Source organism: Trichechus manatus, unplaced genomic scaffold (assembly GCF_000243295.1).
Source record: "Trichechus manatus latirostris isolate Lorelei unplaced genomic scaffold, TriManLat1.0 scaffold00004, whole genome shotgun sequence".
Classification (NCBI taxonomy): Eukaryota; Metazoa; Chordata; class Mammalia; order Sirenia; family Trichechidae; genus Trichechus; species Trichechus manatus.
Window position 1 is genome coordinate 29,113,452 of NW_004443940.1, and position 16,152 is coordinate 29,129,603.

At 37.5% G+C, this 16,152-nt stretch overlaps 1 protein-coding gene across 1 annotated transcript in view; it reads right to left on the reverse strand.

Moving 5' to 3' along the window:
- Positions 1–270: 270 nt before the first annotated feature.
- The window catches only part of SLC9A2 (solute carrier family 9 member A2), a 68,099-nt gene continuing 52,217 nt past the window's right edge, over positions 271–16,152 (reverse strand). The window contains exons 8-11 of the mRNA XM_023733834.1: positions 6,829–6,925; positions 4,567–4,698; positions 3,091–3,181; positions 271–1,311 (exon numbers count right to left, since the gene is read on the reverse strand). Coding sequence (XP_023589602.1) covers positions 941–1,311; positions 3,091–3,181; positions 4,567–4,698; positions 6,829–6,925 — 691 coding nt within the window. The 3' untranslated portion in view covers positions 271–940. The remainder of the gene's footprint in view (positions 1,312–3,090; positions 3,182–4,566; positions 4,699–6,828; positions 6,926–16,152) is intronic.

The window sequence follows — 16,152 nt, forward strand, 5'->3', positions numbered from 1 at the left end:
ATGGGCATGAAAATCACCTCCTGCATCCTTCTCCAAGTATTGCACAATATAAAACCCATCAACAAGCTGTAAACAAGTGCTGCCTCGCTTTCCCGCATGCCACACGGGAGGCCCACACGGGAGGCCCACACGGGAGGAATGTCATCCAAAGCTCCCACCGAGCCCGTCCTCTACTGGAAGTTGTGTGGTTTCACCCACCCAACGGTTCTCTTTGCAGCATCTCAACAAGAAGGGGAGATGGACTTTGTATGTTAGGACCAAACTCATAATAGACAGAGGAACAAATTGAGAACCAACTGACTTACATTTCACAGGCATACTGGGCCTCTAACTTGTGCTGGGGGACCCGGGTGCTTTATCTGCCTAGGCGTTGTGATTGTCTTCCTATCTGATTCATTGGATTTCTCTGCTATGTGCTGTGGTCTTCCTTTACCAACTACTCTTCTTCAGGACGGGAAACTCCCCTACCCTGAGCTGATGGACCCACCACCCTCCAGGAGCTGCCCTTTAACTCTTGGAAAGATGCTGTGAATATTTTTAGTGCCGATCACTTAAAAACTGAGTACAGACATACATGTGTTTACATAAATAAAATTTGAGACATATATGTATATATTAAAATTTTCATCAACAGGGTATGTTAAAAATTTCAAGTTCTGTCGTTAAAGTTCAATAAAGGCACACTTTTTTTTTTTTTTTCCCCCTTTAGGCCTGCAAAGAATACAGTTGCTAGTAACAAGTCATAAAAGCTACTTTATGGGACTTTTTTTCTTTGATTTTCCTCTTCTCGAGATTCATCCCATTGATCAGTGGCATGGCTCTACCACCCAAAGAAGGAGCCATAGAAAGTTTAAAATGGATTCCATTATTGTCAGGTTTCAGAGAAATAAACTGTGGGTGTGCTGGGTTCATCTCTCCAGGTCTGCTTCAGCCGTTTCTGTTAAGACTTATCACTTCCGAATCTGGCTTTCCGATTTCCAGGTTCCGATGCCCTCCGGACCAGCCTTGGTGGTGGCTTAGGTCGTATACCTTCAGTCAAGCTTTCTTGGCGCACTGGGCCAATCTGGCCTTTGGCGAGAAGGGGCTGCCGTAGTAGGCCTGGGGTCCGGGTGTCCCCCCCTTTGCTGTGGGGAGCCGAGGTGTTGCCCGGCTGCCCTCTGCTGGAATCTCCTTCTACCTCGTTCTTATATTCCACTTTGTAGGCCTGCTGGGCTTTCTTTGAGAACTGTTCTGTCAAAAAGCGCCTGGCTCGGGGTTGCAAATTGAGCACGGTGGTCCCGTCACCTGTGTCTGAGTCACTGCTGTTGCCATCTACCACAGAGCAAAAGGACAACCATTTTAGAGAGAAGGTGTTCTAGGTGACAGCACACTAGTGGATCAGGCAACTATTGTGCCCTCAGGCTCTAGGAAGGCAGGGCCACCCCCCCCCCCAAGACCTCACTCTAACCCTAGCTGTGTGACCCTGGGCGTGGTACACAGCCTCTGCAAACATTCATTTCCACAAGTGTGTACTCACAATACCAATTTTGAAGAGCTTACTATGTGCCAGGCACTGTCCTAAGCTCTTTAAAATGCATTAACCCATTTAATCGTCATAATCACCCATTTTAGGGATGAGGTAACTGAGTTTCAAAAACAAGTAGTAAGTGGTAGAGCTAGATTCACACAGAGACAGTCTGGCATCGCGGGCTATGCTCTCACCAGCCCCTCGGGAATGACCCAAAGAGACAGTGTATTCAAGAAGCTCAGCACTGTGTCTGGCACACAGTAAGTAGTCTGAGAAAAAACCAGTTGCTGTCAAATTGACTCCCAGTCATGGCGACCCTGTGTGTGTCAGAGTAGAACTGTGCTCTGTAGGGTTTTCAATGGCTGAATTTTTGGAAGTAGATCACTAGGCCTTTCTTCCAAGGCACCTCTGGGTGGACTTGAACCTCCAACCTTCCTGTTAGTGTGTTAACTGTACCACCCAGGGACTCTAAGCAGTCTGATAATTAGCTGCTCTTATAAACATTCTCGTCTTAATCTGGAATCTCATACACAGCTGTGCTTATTTCCTTTATATTTTCATAAAAGGGGAAGAAGAGGTCTAAACCACCAATGTGAATTTTCCAAACAAAGGCAGGAGCAATGATTAGAACCAGTGGATTGTCCAGATTAAGGCTGTGCAGTCCTATGGGTGGGACAGCTGGTGGGATGGCTGTAGGTGGGTCACCCAGTGAGCTTGCCCAAGAGTTGAGATCCTTGGGACCTGAGAGCATTTTTGATGGTCACCTGGTGACAACATGGCACAGTATTCTAAATATTCAGTGCTCTCTTTTCTTCCCTTGTTCTCTCTTCCCATTTCTCACCTCGCCCTTCATTAGCAGGGGCCATCATTAGACTTTCTTATTCTAGGTTAATTAGGTAAACAAGCCCCTCCCAAAAGGGTATTATTGTTATATCCCACATTGCACTAACATGAAATCCTAACATGATTCTTCTGGGCTTCACAAAAAATGACTTGGGAGTCTACAGAAAGATTATGATCAAATAAGTAGATGGTAGTACTAGACCTTACGATAGAGATTTAATAATTACAATCAGAAGTAAAATACATGGTTGCCTTTTTGAAAATATACTAGAATTACTGTAAACATTTAAATATTTACACATTTGTAGATTTATAATTTTCTAATTATCTGTTGGAAACCCTGGTGGCATAGTGGTTAAGAGCTCGGCTGCTAACCAAAAGGTCAGCAGCTCGAATCCACCAGGCACTCCTTGGGAACCCTATGGGACAGTTCTACTCTGTCCTATGAGTTGGAATTGACTCAATGGCAATGGTTTTTATTTATCTGTTGACTAACCACCATGTTAACAGTACTGACTAGTGCTATGTCAAACAGCATTGTTATGAGGAATAAATGAATCCTTTGTCATGTACACATGTATAAAGGTTGCAATGCCAATAAAAGCTCACCATATTATTATTATACATTTGCAAGCTATTGGACTCATGGTCCTTAATGAAGAAGAAGAATAGGGAAATTGTTCTTTCATAAGCAATAGTAAATAAATTTGAAATTGTTTTGTTCCAAGTGTATTCATTACCTGTATTAGAAAAATTATTTTTCTTTTGTAGCTTTTCCGGAAGCTTTGTATTTTTAGGCAAAGATAAATATCGGGAGGTTGCTGTAGAAGCCTGCAAAGGAAATAGAAAACCTTAATTAGACTACACGAATAGCTTTTAGTGTATATTAGAACTTTAGAAATTCTTGGCCAAACTTGAACTGGTGTTAAAAATTAAAATTTTAGTTCTCTATTCCAAACTACTTTGTAAGGTCCTGTAGGAGTGGGGAGTAAAATTCTAAGCAATAATTATTGTATTTGAAATTACTAAATTCCTTCCAAAATATAACTGAAATCAGTACTAAGGAAAAGTAGAAGTAAACTGGGACCGTTAGAAACAAGATGTGAAAAACCACTGGGTTTTCTTAAAGAAAAGGTACGGAAACATCCATGTCTAAGATGATGCTAAAAAGATTTAGAACTTCCATGTAAGGCAAGAAAAGACGTGGAAAATGCAGCATATTTAAGTTTTATTTACTATGACAGATTTTGAAAGTGATAGAACAATAAGTATTACTATAGCTAATTTGCTGATATTTCAAATGCCACAGTCTCTGGTTTCTTTAACTTTTAACTGAGACTGTCACATTTTATACATAAAAAAGATAATCTTGTTCACATATAATCATTGTGATCTCTGATGACTCAACACAAAATATTATTAAAAATAAGATGCAATCCCTGCTATATTAAATCAATAAATTATAGTATCATTGAAAAACGTCTTTTCTACTCAGAATTTCCCTGAATGCTCACATCACCCCAGGTACTGCTGTCCTCTCGCAGTTCCTCGGGAAACACACAGGCTTGCCAACCTCAGGGCCTTTGCACTGGCTGTTCTCTCTCCTTGGAAAGCTTAACTATTGAAGCCTGGCCAGCCATCCTATTTAAAACTGTAGCTTGATTTGACCCTTCCCTGTACTCCCAAGCTCCTTCCTTGACTCTATTTTTGGCTATGTTTTCTATAGTACTTATTACTGTCGGAGCCCTGGTGGTCCAGTGGTTAAGAGCTATAGCTGCTAACCAATAGGCTGGCAGTTTGAATCCACTAGCCGCTCCCTGGAAACCCTATGGGGCAGTTTTACTCTGTCCTGTAGGGTCGCTATGAGTCAGAATGGACTCAGTGGCAATGGGCTGGGCTTATTCCTGTCTATCACAACATAGTTTACTTAGTCTGTCTATTGATTATTGTCTTCTTCTCCTCCACTGGGATATAAATTCTACAAACATAGGAATCTTTCTCAGTTTTGTTCACCGATGTATTCCAAGTGCCTAGAACAGTGTCTGGAACATAATAGGTGTTCAAAAAAAATTTGGAAATAATTTATAGTTAATTCCATCCCAGAATCCCATCCCAGCATCAATCCTCAGTGGCCCTTCCATCAGCAGAGCCGCTGGAACAGCTGCTAGCTCTGCAGGGGAAGCCGAATGCACTGCAGAGGCCCAGGTTCCAGTTACCCCGCGATCTCGGCCTAGGCTGTGGTCTTTCCTGATGCTTTCCCTCAAGCTGTGCCGTCGGCGGATCAGGATCTCTTTGGCTTGTCGCTCACTCGTGTCTGCAGTTAGATTGTGCCTGTTGTACGACAAAGTCTGAAAGGAAAACACACACGTGCCATGTTACAAAAGAGCTAATCATCCCCCTAGACATTCCAAAACTGGACCAGGTTTCTCGGTCTTTGCACCTCAGCTAGGCATTTAAAACATCTGTGCAGAGCAAGCAAATAAATAAAAATTAAAAATGTAAAAGCTAACATTCTTTCAAATTTTGAGGGTCCACTTCATCTGCTAATAAAAATCAGTGAATGTGTTTTTCATTGAAAAGTGCAATCTTTATAAATGAGGAAAATGACTGAATTCATGAAGTGCCTTTGTCTACATCCAATTACCTTGTATGTATTTAGTCCTCACCAGTAGCTGACAAAAAAATAAAACCATCTCCATACATCCTCTGCTCGATAGAAATTACTGGTGTATTAAAAACAAAAAAACAACCACTTGAAGCCAGTTGGTGGTGCCATGTCCTTTGGATTAACTTAGAGCTTTTCCTCTTTTCTCCGCGGTTGTCAAAACATAAAACAGAAAGCTGCTGCCGCCAGCAATCATCATGGCCCAGTATTTGCAGGAGAAAAACGGTCTAAATTAGGTCTGTTCATGGCATTTTTAGAGTTTCATCAACTATCTAGATATGTTTCCTAAAATAAATCATAATCAGTAATTAAGTTCATTTTTTGATACAGTTAACATATTTCTTGGGAGTATTCCTGCGCCCAGCACTATATTAGGCCCTGTAAGAGCTACACAACGGTAGTACAGAACAAGCCTTCGTCGCTGCCTTGAAGAGTTTACTATCTAACTGGACATCTAAAGCTAACAAAACAATACAAAACCATGTGATTTAGTGCTAAAATCATGTGGTATGAGCTCTAAATGCCATCCCGCTTGAAAACTGTTGTTGGGTGCCATCGAGTCAATTTTGACTCATAGCGACCCCATGTGACAGAGCAGAACTGCCCCATAGGGTTTTCTTGGCTGTAATCTTTACAGGAACAGAACGCCAGGTCTTTCTGCCTCAGAGCTGCTGGGTGAGTTTGAACACCGACCTTTCAGTTAGCAGCCAAGCTCTTAACCATTGTGCCACCAGGGCTATCCCATTTAAAGTGCTGTCCCACTTAAAGACAGGGCTGGGAATAAGCTGGTGGCTGCTGGAGAGACATTAAAAACTGGAGGGTACAAGTCGGCTGACAGGAAGCCGTGGGGTGTTCCAAATGGAGATGGAGAAGAGAACGCAGGCAACAGAAGGAAGACAGAACCTGGAAATCATGAGCCTTTGGGGAGAGTGGACAAGGAAGTTACAGAAAATAGGCTGTATAAAACGGCATTTGGAAATAGAGACCCCAAATTGTGAAAGAACAGTTTAGCCAGGAAGCCACAGCCATTGTTTTGTTTAGTTTAAATAGGAGAATGTTGTCATTAAAGGGGGGCTTTAGGGAGATGAGCAGAATGATGGTAATCTAGGACGGAACGGAGAAGGGTTTTGGGGAGACCCACTAGGAAGCTACAGAAATGGGCCAGTCATGAGTGAGGAGGGCTTCTGACAAGCTGTATGACCCTGTGTGACACCTCACCTCACTGTGCCTCAATTTCTTCATCTGTGAAATGGAGACAGTATTACCCCCTGGTCAGAGGTTAATTAATACACCTAGTGCACTGAAATACAGGGTAGCCAATCGTATGCACTAAGTGTTAACTATATTATTAGCAAATGATTAGAATGCAGTGCTGACAATGGAAATGTAGTAAAAGTGATGCAAAAGATGCATTACAGGAAAAAACTACAGAACTTTATGAATAACAAGGAAGACTGAAAACATTTAAAAAGTCTTCTAAGCTATGAAGTCATTTCCTTAAAACAATTTTTTTTTTAAAAAACATCAATTAATTTCTTCACAGTGAGTCAACACATATTTCTTTCTCTCTCAGCCCATAGTAGCAGAAAACCCAGGGGACTCTCAGGCTTTAGCCATGGAGTCCAGGAAGAGAGTGGTACCCTGGCAAGATGGGGGCACTGTGAAGAGGGGTCTGAGAAAAGAAGAGAAGATGCCCGGTGTGGGACATGCAGAATTCGAGGTTAATGGTGGGGAATCCAATTATAGCAGAAAATAAGAATGGACATTTTTAGCCAAGGGCAAGTAAGTATTTTGATAAATAAATTATTCTCACTCGCTGACGGATTTGATAGAGATTTCTTGATAATATTTCTCGAATTTCATCCATTTCACCAGGTGTGAGCTTTCTTATTTTTTCTTCACGACAGTCACTGCAAAAGTATAGGGGAAAAAAGTGTTTTACTACTGAATAACTATTGGAATAATTGATTTTCTTCCTTAGATATATAGTATTATTATTTAAGAAGAATTAGTTTAATGAACAATACTTAGGACTTATTATATGCAATATTTTTAAATAATTCCAAATTTTAAAACTTTTATTTCACTGTCAAATTCATTCATGACATGAACTGCCTCCTTTGCCAAAAGACCAGAAGATCTGGATGGTGCCCAGCTGCATTACTGAACATTTTGATCAAGGATTCTATAGAAGAATCTTGATCAAAAGGGGGAAAGATGTGGAATAGTATTTCAAATTCTCATGGAATCCAGACTTTTGGGAGCCATTAAAACTGGGTGAACCCCTGAAACTACTGCCTTGAGATAATCTTTAAATTTTAAACCTAAAACCAAAAATATCTCCTGAAGTCTTCTTTAAACCAAACAATAGTTAAGCTTCATTAGTAAAGAGTATCTGCCTTGAGCAATGTGCTCTTTTAAAGAACTATCTGTACAGGATCAAATTGACAACAGCAACTTGAAAGGTTGGCTAGGAAGTTTAGGGGGCAGAGTTTACATTAACGGGGGAGGAACAATTTGGAAAAGAAGAGTGAGGCTCATTGCACAACCTGAAGAATTAACATTGTCACTGAATTGTAGACACAGAAATTGTTGAGCTGGTGTATGGTCTGCTGTGTGTATTTTCAACCACAAAAATTAAAGAAAATAAATTATTTTAAAAAATCAGTCATGACAGGCTTATTGTGTACAAGTTTGTACAGGTTCTATTCATCTAATTTTTTGAAAAAGTAAAACTATAGTGGCTTATAATGTATTTCTAACACTCCATAAATAAACTAATATAGGATTTTTTTTCAACAGAAACTTAATGGGTTGTATTTTACTCTAAAGGCTTGGTCTTTTAAATACTTCATTAAAGTATCTGTAAACACACCATTTATAATGTTTATGTATATATTTATATATTATTACCCCAACTCCTTCCAAAAAAGACTTTGAGGGCATATAAAAATACATGATACAATAAAATAAACAGATAATAAACTTAGGGAAACTAAAGCTTAAAAGGTTAATATCCATAAATGCAGGTCTTAAGAAGATGGGCCAAGAACACACAAATTAATAAGCATAGTTGTCTTGCATTTTTTAAGGTTGCATTTTTAAAAATACAAATTTGCTGTTGCTGTAACCAACTATATTAGTAATTATTAGGATATGACAACCGTGTCCTATGGGTAATGAATAAACACAAGAGTAATGAACGGAGAGATATAAGATTTCAGCAGGACAGACTTCTCTAGATCTAGGTAATTCATTTTTGCTCACCTTCAATGCTCAGATGATTTTTTAAAAAGCATTTTGTTAAGGTAGAGCTATTGTTTAGACAACAATTGCAATGGTTAAGAGCTCAGCTGCTAACCAAAAGGTCAGCAGTTTGAATCCACCATCTGCTCCTTGGAAACCCTATGGGGCAGTTCTACTCTGTCCTATAGGGTCTCTATAAGTTGGAATTGACTCGACAGCAATGGGTTTGGGTTTTTCTGGTTTATTGTTAAGAAAGCTGTTCAGCTTTCTGCTCATATTTTTTGATCAGCTCCTCGGGAGAGAGATGTGGCAGTCTGCTTCTGTAAAGCTTTACAGTCTTGGAAACCCTATGGGGCACTTCTATTCTGTCCTGTAGGGTGGCTACGAGTCAGAATCGACTCGACGGCAGTAGGTTTTTTGGTTTACCGTTTTACGAGTCAAGTATCTTCTCCCATTCTGTGGTTTGTCTTTTTACTCCTTTAACGATGCATTGGGATAAATAAAAGGTCATAATATTAATACGTCTATTTAGCAATCTTTTCCTTTAGAATTAGTGCTTTTTGTGCTTATTTAAGAAATATTTCCCCATTCCTAGGAAGAGTTTCTCCTATAATCTTGTCATGGATTGAATTATGTCCCCCCAAAAATGTGTGTATCAGTTTGGCTGGGCCATGATTCCTGGTATTTTGTGATTTTCCTAAATGTTGTAAATCCTGCCTCTATGATGTTAATGAGGGAGGATGGGCAGCAGTTGTGTTAGTGAGGCAGGACTCAATCTACAAGATTGGATTGTGTCCTGAGGCAATCTCTTGAGATATACAAGAGAGAAGTGAGTAGAGAGAGAGGGGGACCTCATACCATCAAGAAAGCAGTGCCAGAAGCAGTGTGTGTCCTTTGGACCCAGGGTCCCTACACAAAGAAGCTCCTAGTCCAGGGGAAAACTGACGAGAAGGCCGACAGAAAGAGAGAGAAAGCCTTCCCCTGGAGTTGACACCCTGAATTTGGACTTTTAGCCTACTTTACTGTGAGGAAATAAACTTCTCTTTGTTAAAGCCATCCACTTGTGATATTTCTGGTATGGCAGCACTAAGACAAATCTTCACAAGCTTTATTGTTTAAATCTTTTACATTCAAATCTACAATACACCTTGAACTGATACAGTGGGAGGTAGGGGTCAATTTCCTTTTTTCTCCATAAACCCAAAAAAACAAAAACAAAACTTGTTGCCATTGAATCAATTATGACTCATGGCAACCTCATGTATTATAGAGTAGAACTGTTCCACAGGGTTTTCTTGGCTGTAATCTTCACAGAAGCAGGTCACCAGGATTTTCTTCCAGTGCACCACTGGATGGGTTCAAACCACTAACCTTTAAGTTAGAACTTGAGCGCCACCCAGGAACCTATTTTTTCTCCATATGGATACCTACCTGACCCAGGACCATTGTTTAGAAAACCATTCTATCTCTACGGCTTTGTACTGTAAACTTTGTCATTCATTGAGTGTCCATATATGGGTGGGTCTATTCTAAACTCTACTTTGTGCCACTGGTGGGTCTACTGTACTTGCTCTACTATCATATTGTCTTAATTACTGTAACTTTATAATGAATCTTGTTTTCTCTCATAGAGTAAATAATCTGAATTTGTTCTTCAAAAATGTCTTGGTTAATTTTGCAAATTTCCATAGAAGCTTTAGAACCTACTTCTCTAATTACACACACACACACGCACACACACACACACACACACACACACCACAAACTGTTGGGATTTTGAATAGTATTGCTTTGAATTCATAGATAAGTTTGGTACAAATTTAAAATTTTACAATATTGAGACTTTCTCTCTTTTTATTAACATCATCTTTCATTTCTTTGTTTTGTACTTTCTGCATAGACTTCTGTGTAGAGTTCTCACATATTTTCACTATATTCCATGTTCATGGTTGATGTTCATGGTTGATGTTGTTTGATACTGATGTATCTGATGTCTCACGTGCTATTTACACAATTTTTTGGTTTGCTGATATTTAGGAAAATATCACTTTTTTACTCTGCATTCAAAAACCTACATAAATTTACTTACTATTTCTAATTATTTACCTATAGGTTTTTTTTCAATTCTCTATGAAAACAATCAGGTTGGTGGTGATTAATAATAACTTCACCTTTTCCTTCCTTATCCTTATCTTTTTAATTTCTTTTTCTTGCCTAGAACTGATAAAATATTAAATAGAAATGGTAATAATAGGCATCCTTGTCTTGTTCCAGATCTCAGGGTAAATCTTTCAAATTTCAATATTAAAAATAATATTTGCTATCTTTTTTATGAATAAAATTTATCAGTTTAAGGAATGGTTTCCTCTATTCTTAGTTTGCCTAGAGTTCATTGTTATTTTAAATCAAGATTAGATACTGGATTTCATCAAATAATTTTTCTGTATCTATTGAGATTATCATGATTCTTTCTCTTTATTAATGTGGTGAATAATATTGACTGATTTTTTACTGTTACCCAGCCTTGTATTCCTGGAATAAATCCAAACTGATTGTTATGCATGTCCTTCGCTATAGCATCCCTGTATTTGGTTTGCTAATATTTTGTTTAGGATTTCTACAGAAATATTATAGATTAAAGTTGGTCTATAATATTCCTTTCTTGAAAATATCTTTGTCAGGTTTAGTATCAAGGTTATTCCAGTCTCAGAAAAACAATTTGGGAAGTTTTCCTCTTAATCTCTGAAAGAGTTTGTATGAGATTATTATTATTTCTTTCTTTAATGTTTGATAAAATTCACAAAGCCAAATGTTCTCAGAGTTTTCTTTATGGAAAGGGTTTCAATTACAGATTTATTTACTTAATAGCTGGAAGACTGTTCAAATTTTCTATTCTTTTGTAGGTTTAATGTGTTGCTTCCTCTTCTAATTTCATAGCATGAGTGCTGAAATTATTGATTTTCAGCCTGACTTCAATTCTAGTAATTTTATTTAAGGTTAAAAGTTTCCTCTTTAAGTATTGCTTCACACAAATTTTTATATGTAATAATATTACATTTTTAGTAATAATGTTTACATTATTATTCAATTCAAAATATTTTCTGATTTCCATCATGACTTCTTACTTGAGCCAATTTTAATTTAACTTCCAAAATATAAGGACATTCTAGTTTTTGTTTTGTTTTTATTTTATTTTGTATTTGCTTCCCTTGCAGTAAGAAGATATATTTTTCATAAGAATTTTTAAAGATTTGTTCATTAATTGTGTTATTGAAAACATTTATATTCTTACTGAAAATTTGTTCTATCACTTACTAGGGGAGGAATATTAACAGTTTTCCACAGTGTTTATGAATATGTGTGTTTTAATGTGGTTCTGTCATGTTTAGCTTTATGTATTTTGAGGCTATGTTATTATTCATATACTAATTAAGACATTTTAGCTTCCTGCTGAATTGAACATTTATCATTTTGCAATGCATCTCTTTATCTCTAGCAATGTTTTTTGTCCTAAAGTTTATATTTTCTGATAATGTTTCATACTTTCATTACATGCTTTTTTTTTGTCCTTTTATTTGCAATATTTTTATATCCTTACATATAAGGTGTGTCTCTTATAAGCAACGTTTGGTGAGTTTTGTATTTTTATCTATTCTGACTATCTGTCCCTTTTAATTAGAATATTTATTAAGTTTATATTTAATGTAATTACCTTTGGGTTCAAGTCTAGCATCTTGCTATTTACATTCTATTTTTCCTGCCTCTTATGATTGTGTTTTAGGTGAAAGTTTACAGCACAAATTAGTTTCTCATTCAAAAATTTATACACAAATTGTTTTGTATCATTGGTTGCAATCCCCACAATGTGTCAGCACTCTCCCCCTTTGCCTTTCCACCCTGGGTTCTCTGTGTCTGTTTGTCCACTTTTCCTGTCCCTTCCTGCATTCTCGTCTTTGGTTTTGGGCAGGTGTTGCCCATTTGGTCTGGTAGACTTGATTGAACTAAGTAGCACGTTCCTCACCTGTGTTGTTTGTTTTATAGGCCTGTCTAATCACTGGCTGAAAGGCAGACTTTCAGTGTGGCTTCGTTCTGAGTTAGCAGGGTGTCCAGGGGCCATGGTCTCAGGGGTTCCTCCAGTCTCTGTCAGAAAGTAAGCCTGGTCTTTTTTTGTGTGTGTGTGTGTGTGTGTGAATTTGAATTTCGTTCTACATTTTTCTCCCTCTCTGTCCAAGATTCTCTGTTGTGAACACTTTCAGAGCCATGTGTGGTGGTAGCCAGGCACCATCTAGTTCTTCTGGGCTCAGGCTGGTAGAGGCTGTGGTTCATGTGGCCCATTAGTCCTTTGGACTAATGTTTTCCTTGTGTCTTTGGTTTTTTTAATCCTCCTTTGCTCTGGATGGGATGGGACCAAAAGATGTATCTTAGATGGCTGCTTGAAGGCTTTTAAGACCCCAGACGCTACTCACCAAAGTAGTATATAGAATGTTTTCTTTATGAACTATGTTATGCCAATTGACCTAGAGTTCCCCTGAGACCATGGTCGCCAGCCTTTAGCCCCAGTAACTTGGTCCCTCAAGGTATTTAGATGTGTCTAGGAAGCCTCTATGACTTTGCCTTCATCAAGCAGTTCTGACTTCCCCTATACTGTGTGTTGACTTTCCCTTCACCAAAGTTAACACTTGTTTACTATCTAGTTAGTGATTTCCTCTCCCCATCCCTTCCTTCCCTCCTCTACTATTGTTTTTTCAAAGATATTTTAGCAGGGTATGCCACTCTAGTTTGGCAGTTACTTTCTTCCAGAATTTTGAAGATAACGTTGGCGTCCATTGCTTTTGTTGAGAAGTCAGTTTTACTCCTTTATATTAAATGGGTCCCCTCCACTTACTGGGTATGCTAAAGGTTTTCTCTTTGTGTTTGATTTTTAGCAGTTTTACTAATATGTGCCTAGATTTCATTTTTGTTTTATCTAATCTGTTTGGGCTTTATCATACTTCAAGTCTCTTATCAGTTTTGGAAAATTCTCAGTCATTATCTATTCAAATATTGACTCTACCCTATTATATCTTTCATCTCCTTCTGTATCTTTTCACCATATTTAATACATTTCTTACTTTCTTTTCTATATTTTTTTAATCTTTTTTTTTCACCCTGTGCTTCATTCTGGTTATCTCCTTCTGGCTTGTCTTCCAATTCACTAGTTTTCTCCTTCACTGTATCTGACCTGATGTTAAACCCATCAAATTCCAGTTATTTTTATTTTTTTAGATATAGAATTTCCACTTAGGTATTTTTATTTATATAGTCACCATAACACTGCCAAAAGAGTTAATGCTATTTTCTTTCCTTAAATATATTAAGTTTTTTCATCCGATAAGTCAATTATCCCCTTTCTTCCTGCTTCTATTTTATACTTCCTTTATCTTTTTCTCAATGTTTCAGTCACATTTTCTTCTCTACTCATACACTTGGTTATTTTTTAGTGCCTGCTAGACATTATGTATAAAAATTCATAGAAGTAGTTTAAGGCTCTTTAGGATCTTACATTCCTTCAGAACAGATTAAAGTTTGATTTTCTCAACCAACTGGGATAGGGGTATGATCATTCCCAGATGATTTAAACAACCATGGATTTAGATGATTCTAGACTGGATTTCTTTTGTTTGAGAGCTAAGGTATAGGACTTTAAAGTAATAGCCTACAACTGGATACAAGAGCTCCCCTTTCTTGGTAGCTTCTGAATTCCAATTTTATTCCCCCAGACCAATTAGTCTGTTAGAACTTTTGTTTAGCCTCTTAGGCTCTCAGATGCCATCACTTTAATCAATAGATAGCTCAAGGGGGAAAATGGCCCCAATCACCAGTACTGTCTTCCTGTGCTTCCTCCTTGCTTAGATCTTAACTAAGTACTTCCTCAATGCCTTGGCAGCTCTCCTGTCAAGCAACTTTAAAAATATATTTTGTCCTCTTTTTCTAGTTGTTCTTAGAAGATGATATAATCTGAGCTACTCATTCCATTATTTCCAGAAATACAATTCCTTATTATGCCCCTTACTGCTTCTATTTTCCTCTAGAAAAAATATTTCAGGATAGGTGAAATGCTTGATATGACAACTATATAATCAACCATTAATTTTGTTACCTACTTCCCTAATCCTAACCCTTCACCACCTTTACTCTGCATACTACTAGTTCCAAAATGATTTGTAAACACAGAGTTAAAATGAGATTTCCTTCATCTTTGATCACAAAGACAATGGCTTGCCTTGGAAAAGCTGGGTAATTTGAGTTTTCCTTTATTGCAATTGCAAATGGAATAGTGCATAAGGAATATCATAAAATTTTAAAGCTGGAGGGAACCTTAAAGATCAATTTGAACCTTATTTTCTAGTTGAAAAAACTTAGATGGACCTGCTCAAGGTCACACAGCAAGTTACTTGCATATCTGGGACTATAAATCAGTCATTCTAGTGCTCAGGGCACTGCTGTTTCTAAAGCAATGTAATTTCTTTACCTTTCAGCCATCTGTATCAGCACTTCTTTTTATTCTGAACCCTGTAAACTCTCATAATTTTTATAGGGAACTTTGAGTCCTAGTAAAAAAAATCATAGTTTTTATGGTTGAATATAAATTGGAGCTTCCTCTCTCACTTCAACCCTACCATGCAGTATTTTAATACAGGTGACATTTAGTTTAAATGAACTTAAGCTCATGAGTAGAAGAAGAAATCAGTGGAAACCTATAATTTATGTTACTTTTGTGATAGGGAAGGAATGATGCTTACATGATGAAATAACTTCATTTGCTAACTGAGGTTTTACTGTACTGACAGTCCTGCTACTGATACACTCTAACAATTTGGGTAATTCACTTCATCTTTCTGAGTCTTTATTTCCTCATTTTTAAAATTAGAGAGATGAACTAGATCAGTAGCTTTTAATCCTGGCTTCATATTATGAACATCTGAAGAAATTTTCAATATACTTATTCCTGGGCCTCAACACCAGAGATTCTGATTTAATTAGTCTGGGGGTAGGGCCCAGGCATCTGTATTATATAAACACTCCTGAAGGTGATTCTAACATGGAGCCAGGGCTGAGAACCACTGCACTAGATGGCCACTAACATTCTCTCCAAATCTTGAACTATGATTCAGTGATACTGTCTCTTCTTCTGGACTAGGTGACCTCCAAACAACAGGTGTTCTCAAAGTACAAAACCCGAAGTGAACACTGTAGTGTGCTATTTGCTTGGATTAGTTCAGGTTGTGCCCATAAGCACCAAACTCAGGCCCAAGCTATTTATTCTTTTTTTTTTTTAATTGCTGTTGTAAAGATATATATTATGCAACACTTGCTAATTCAAGGTTTTTAGTGTGTACAATTTAGTGAGGCTAATTATATGAATCATTTTTCTATATAAAGATCCAAATCTTGAGATAAACAGTTAAATGTTATGATTCACATTTAATTATAAGGGTACCACTTACATTTTACTGAAAAAATATAGGTGGATGGATGAATAGGAGGGAACCCAGGAGGTATGTATTCTTTCCATGGGTACTGCTTTAAGCACAAAAGAATCTTACTAAAAATTAAGTATCTAGAAAAATATTTCATGTACTTGATCAATACATGAATTGGAAATGCTATACTTTTCCTTTAGACTAGGCCCTCAAAGAACCCAGAAAGCAATTATATCCATAATGTTGATAATCTATGAGAAAATGACTATATAATTACATATGTGCTTATAATATACGTATAAAAGTATACTTATAAAATATTCCATTTCAAAAGGCCTACTAAGGAGGTTTTGATATACGTTCAATAAGCATTGAATTTCCCAGAGCAAGTAAAATAAAGGCATAATAAAACTCTATGAAAGAGTATT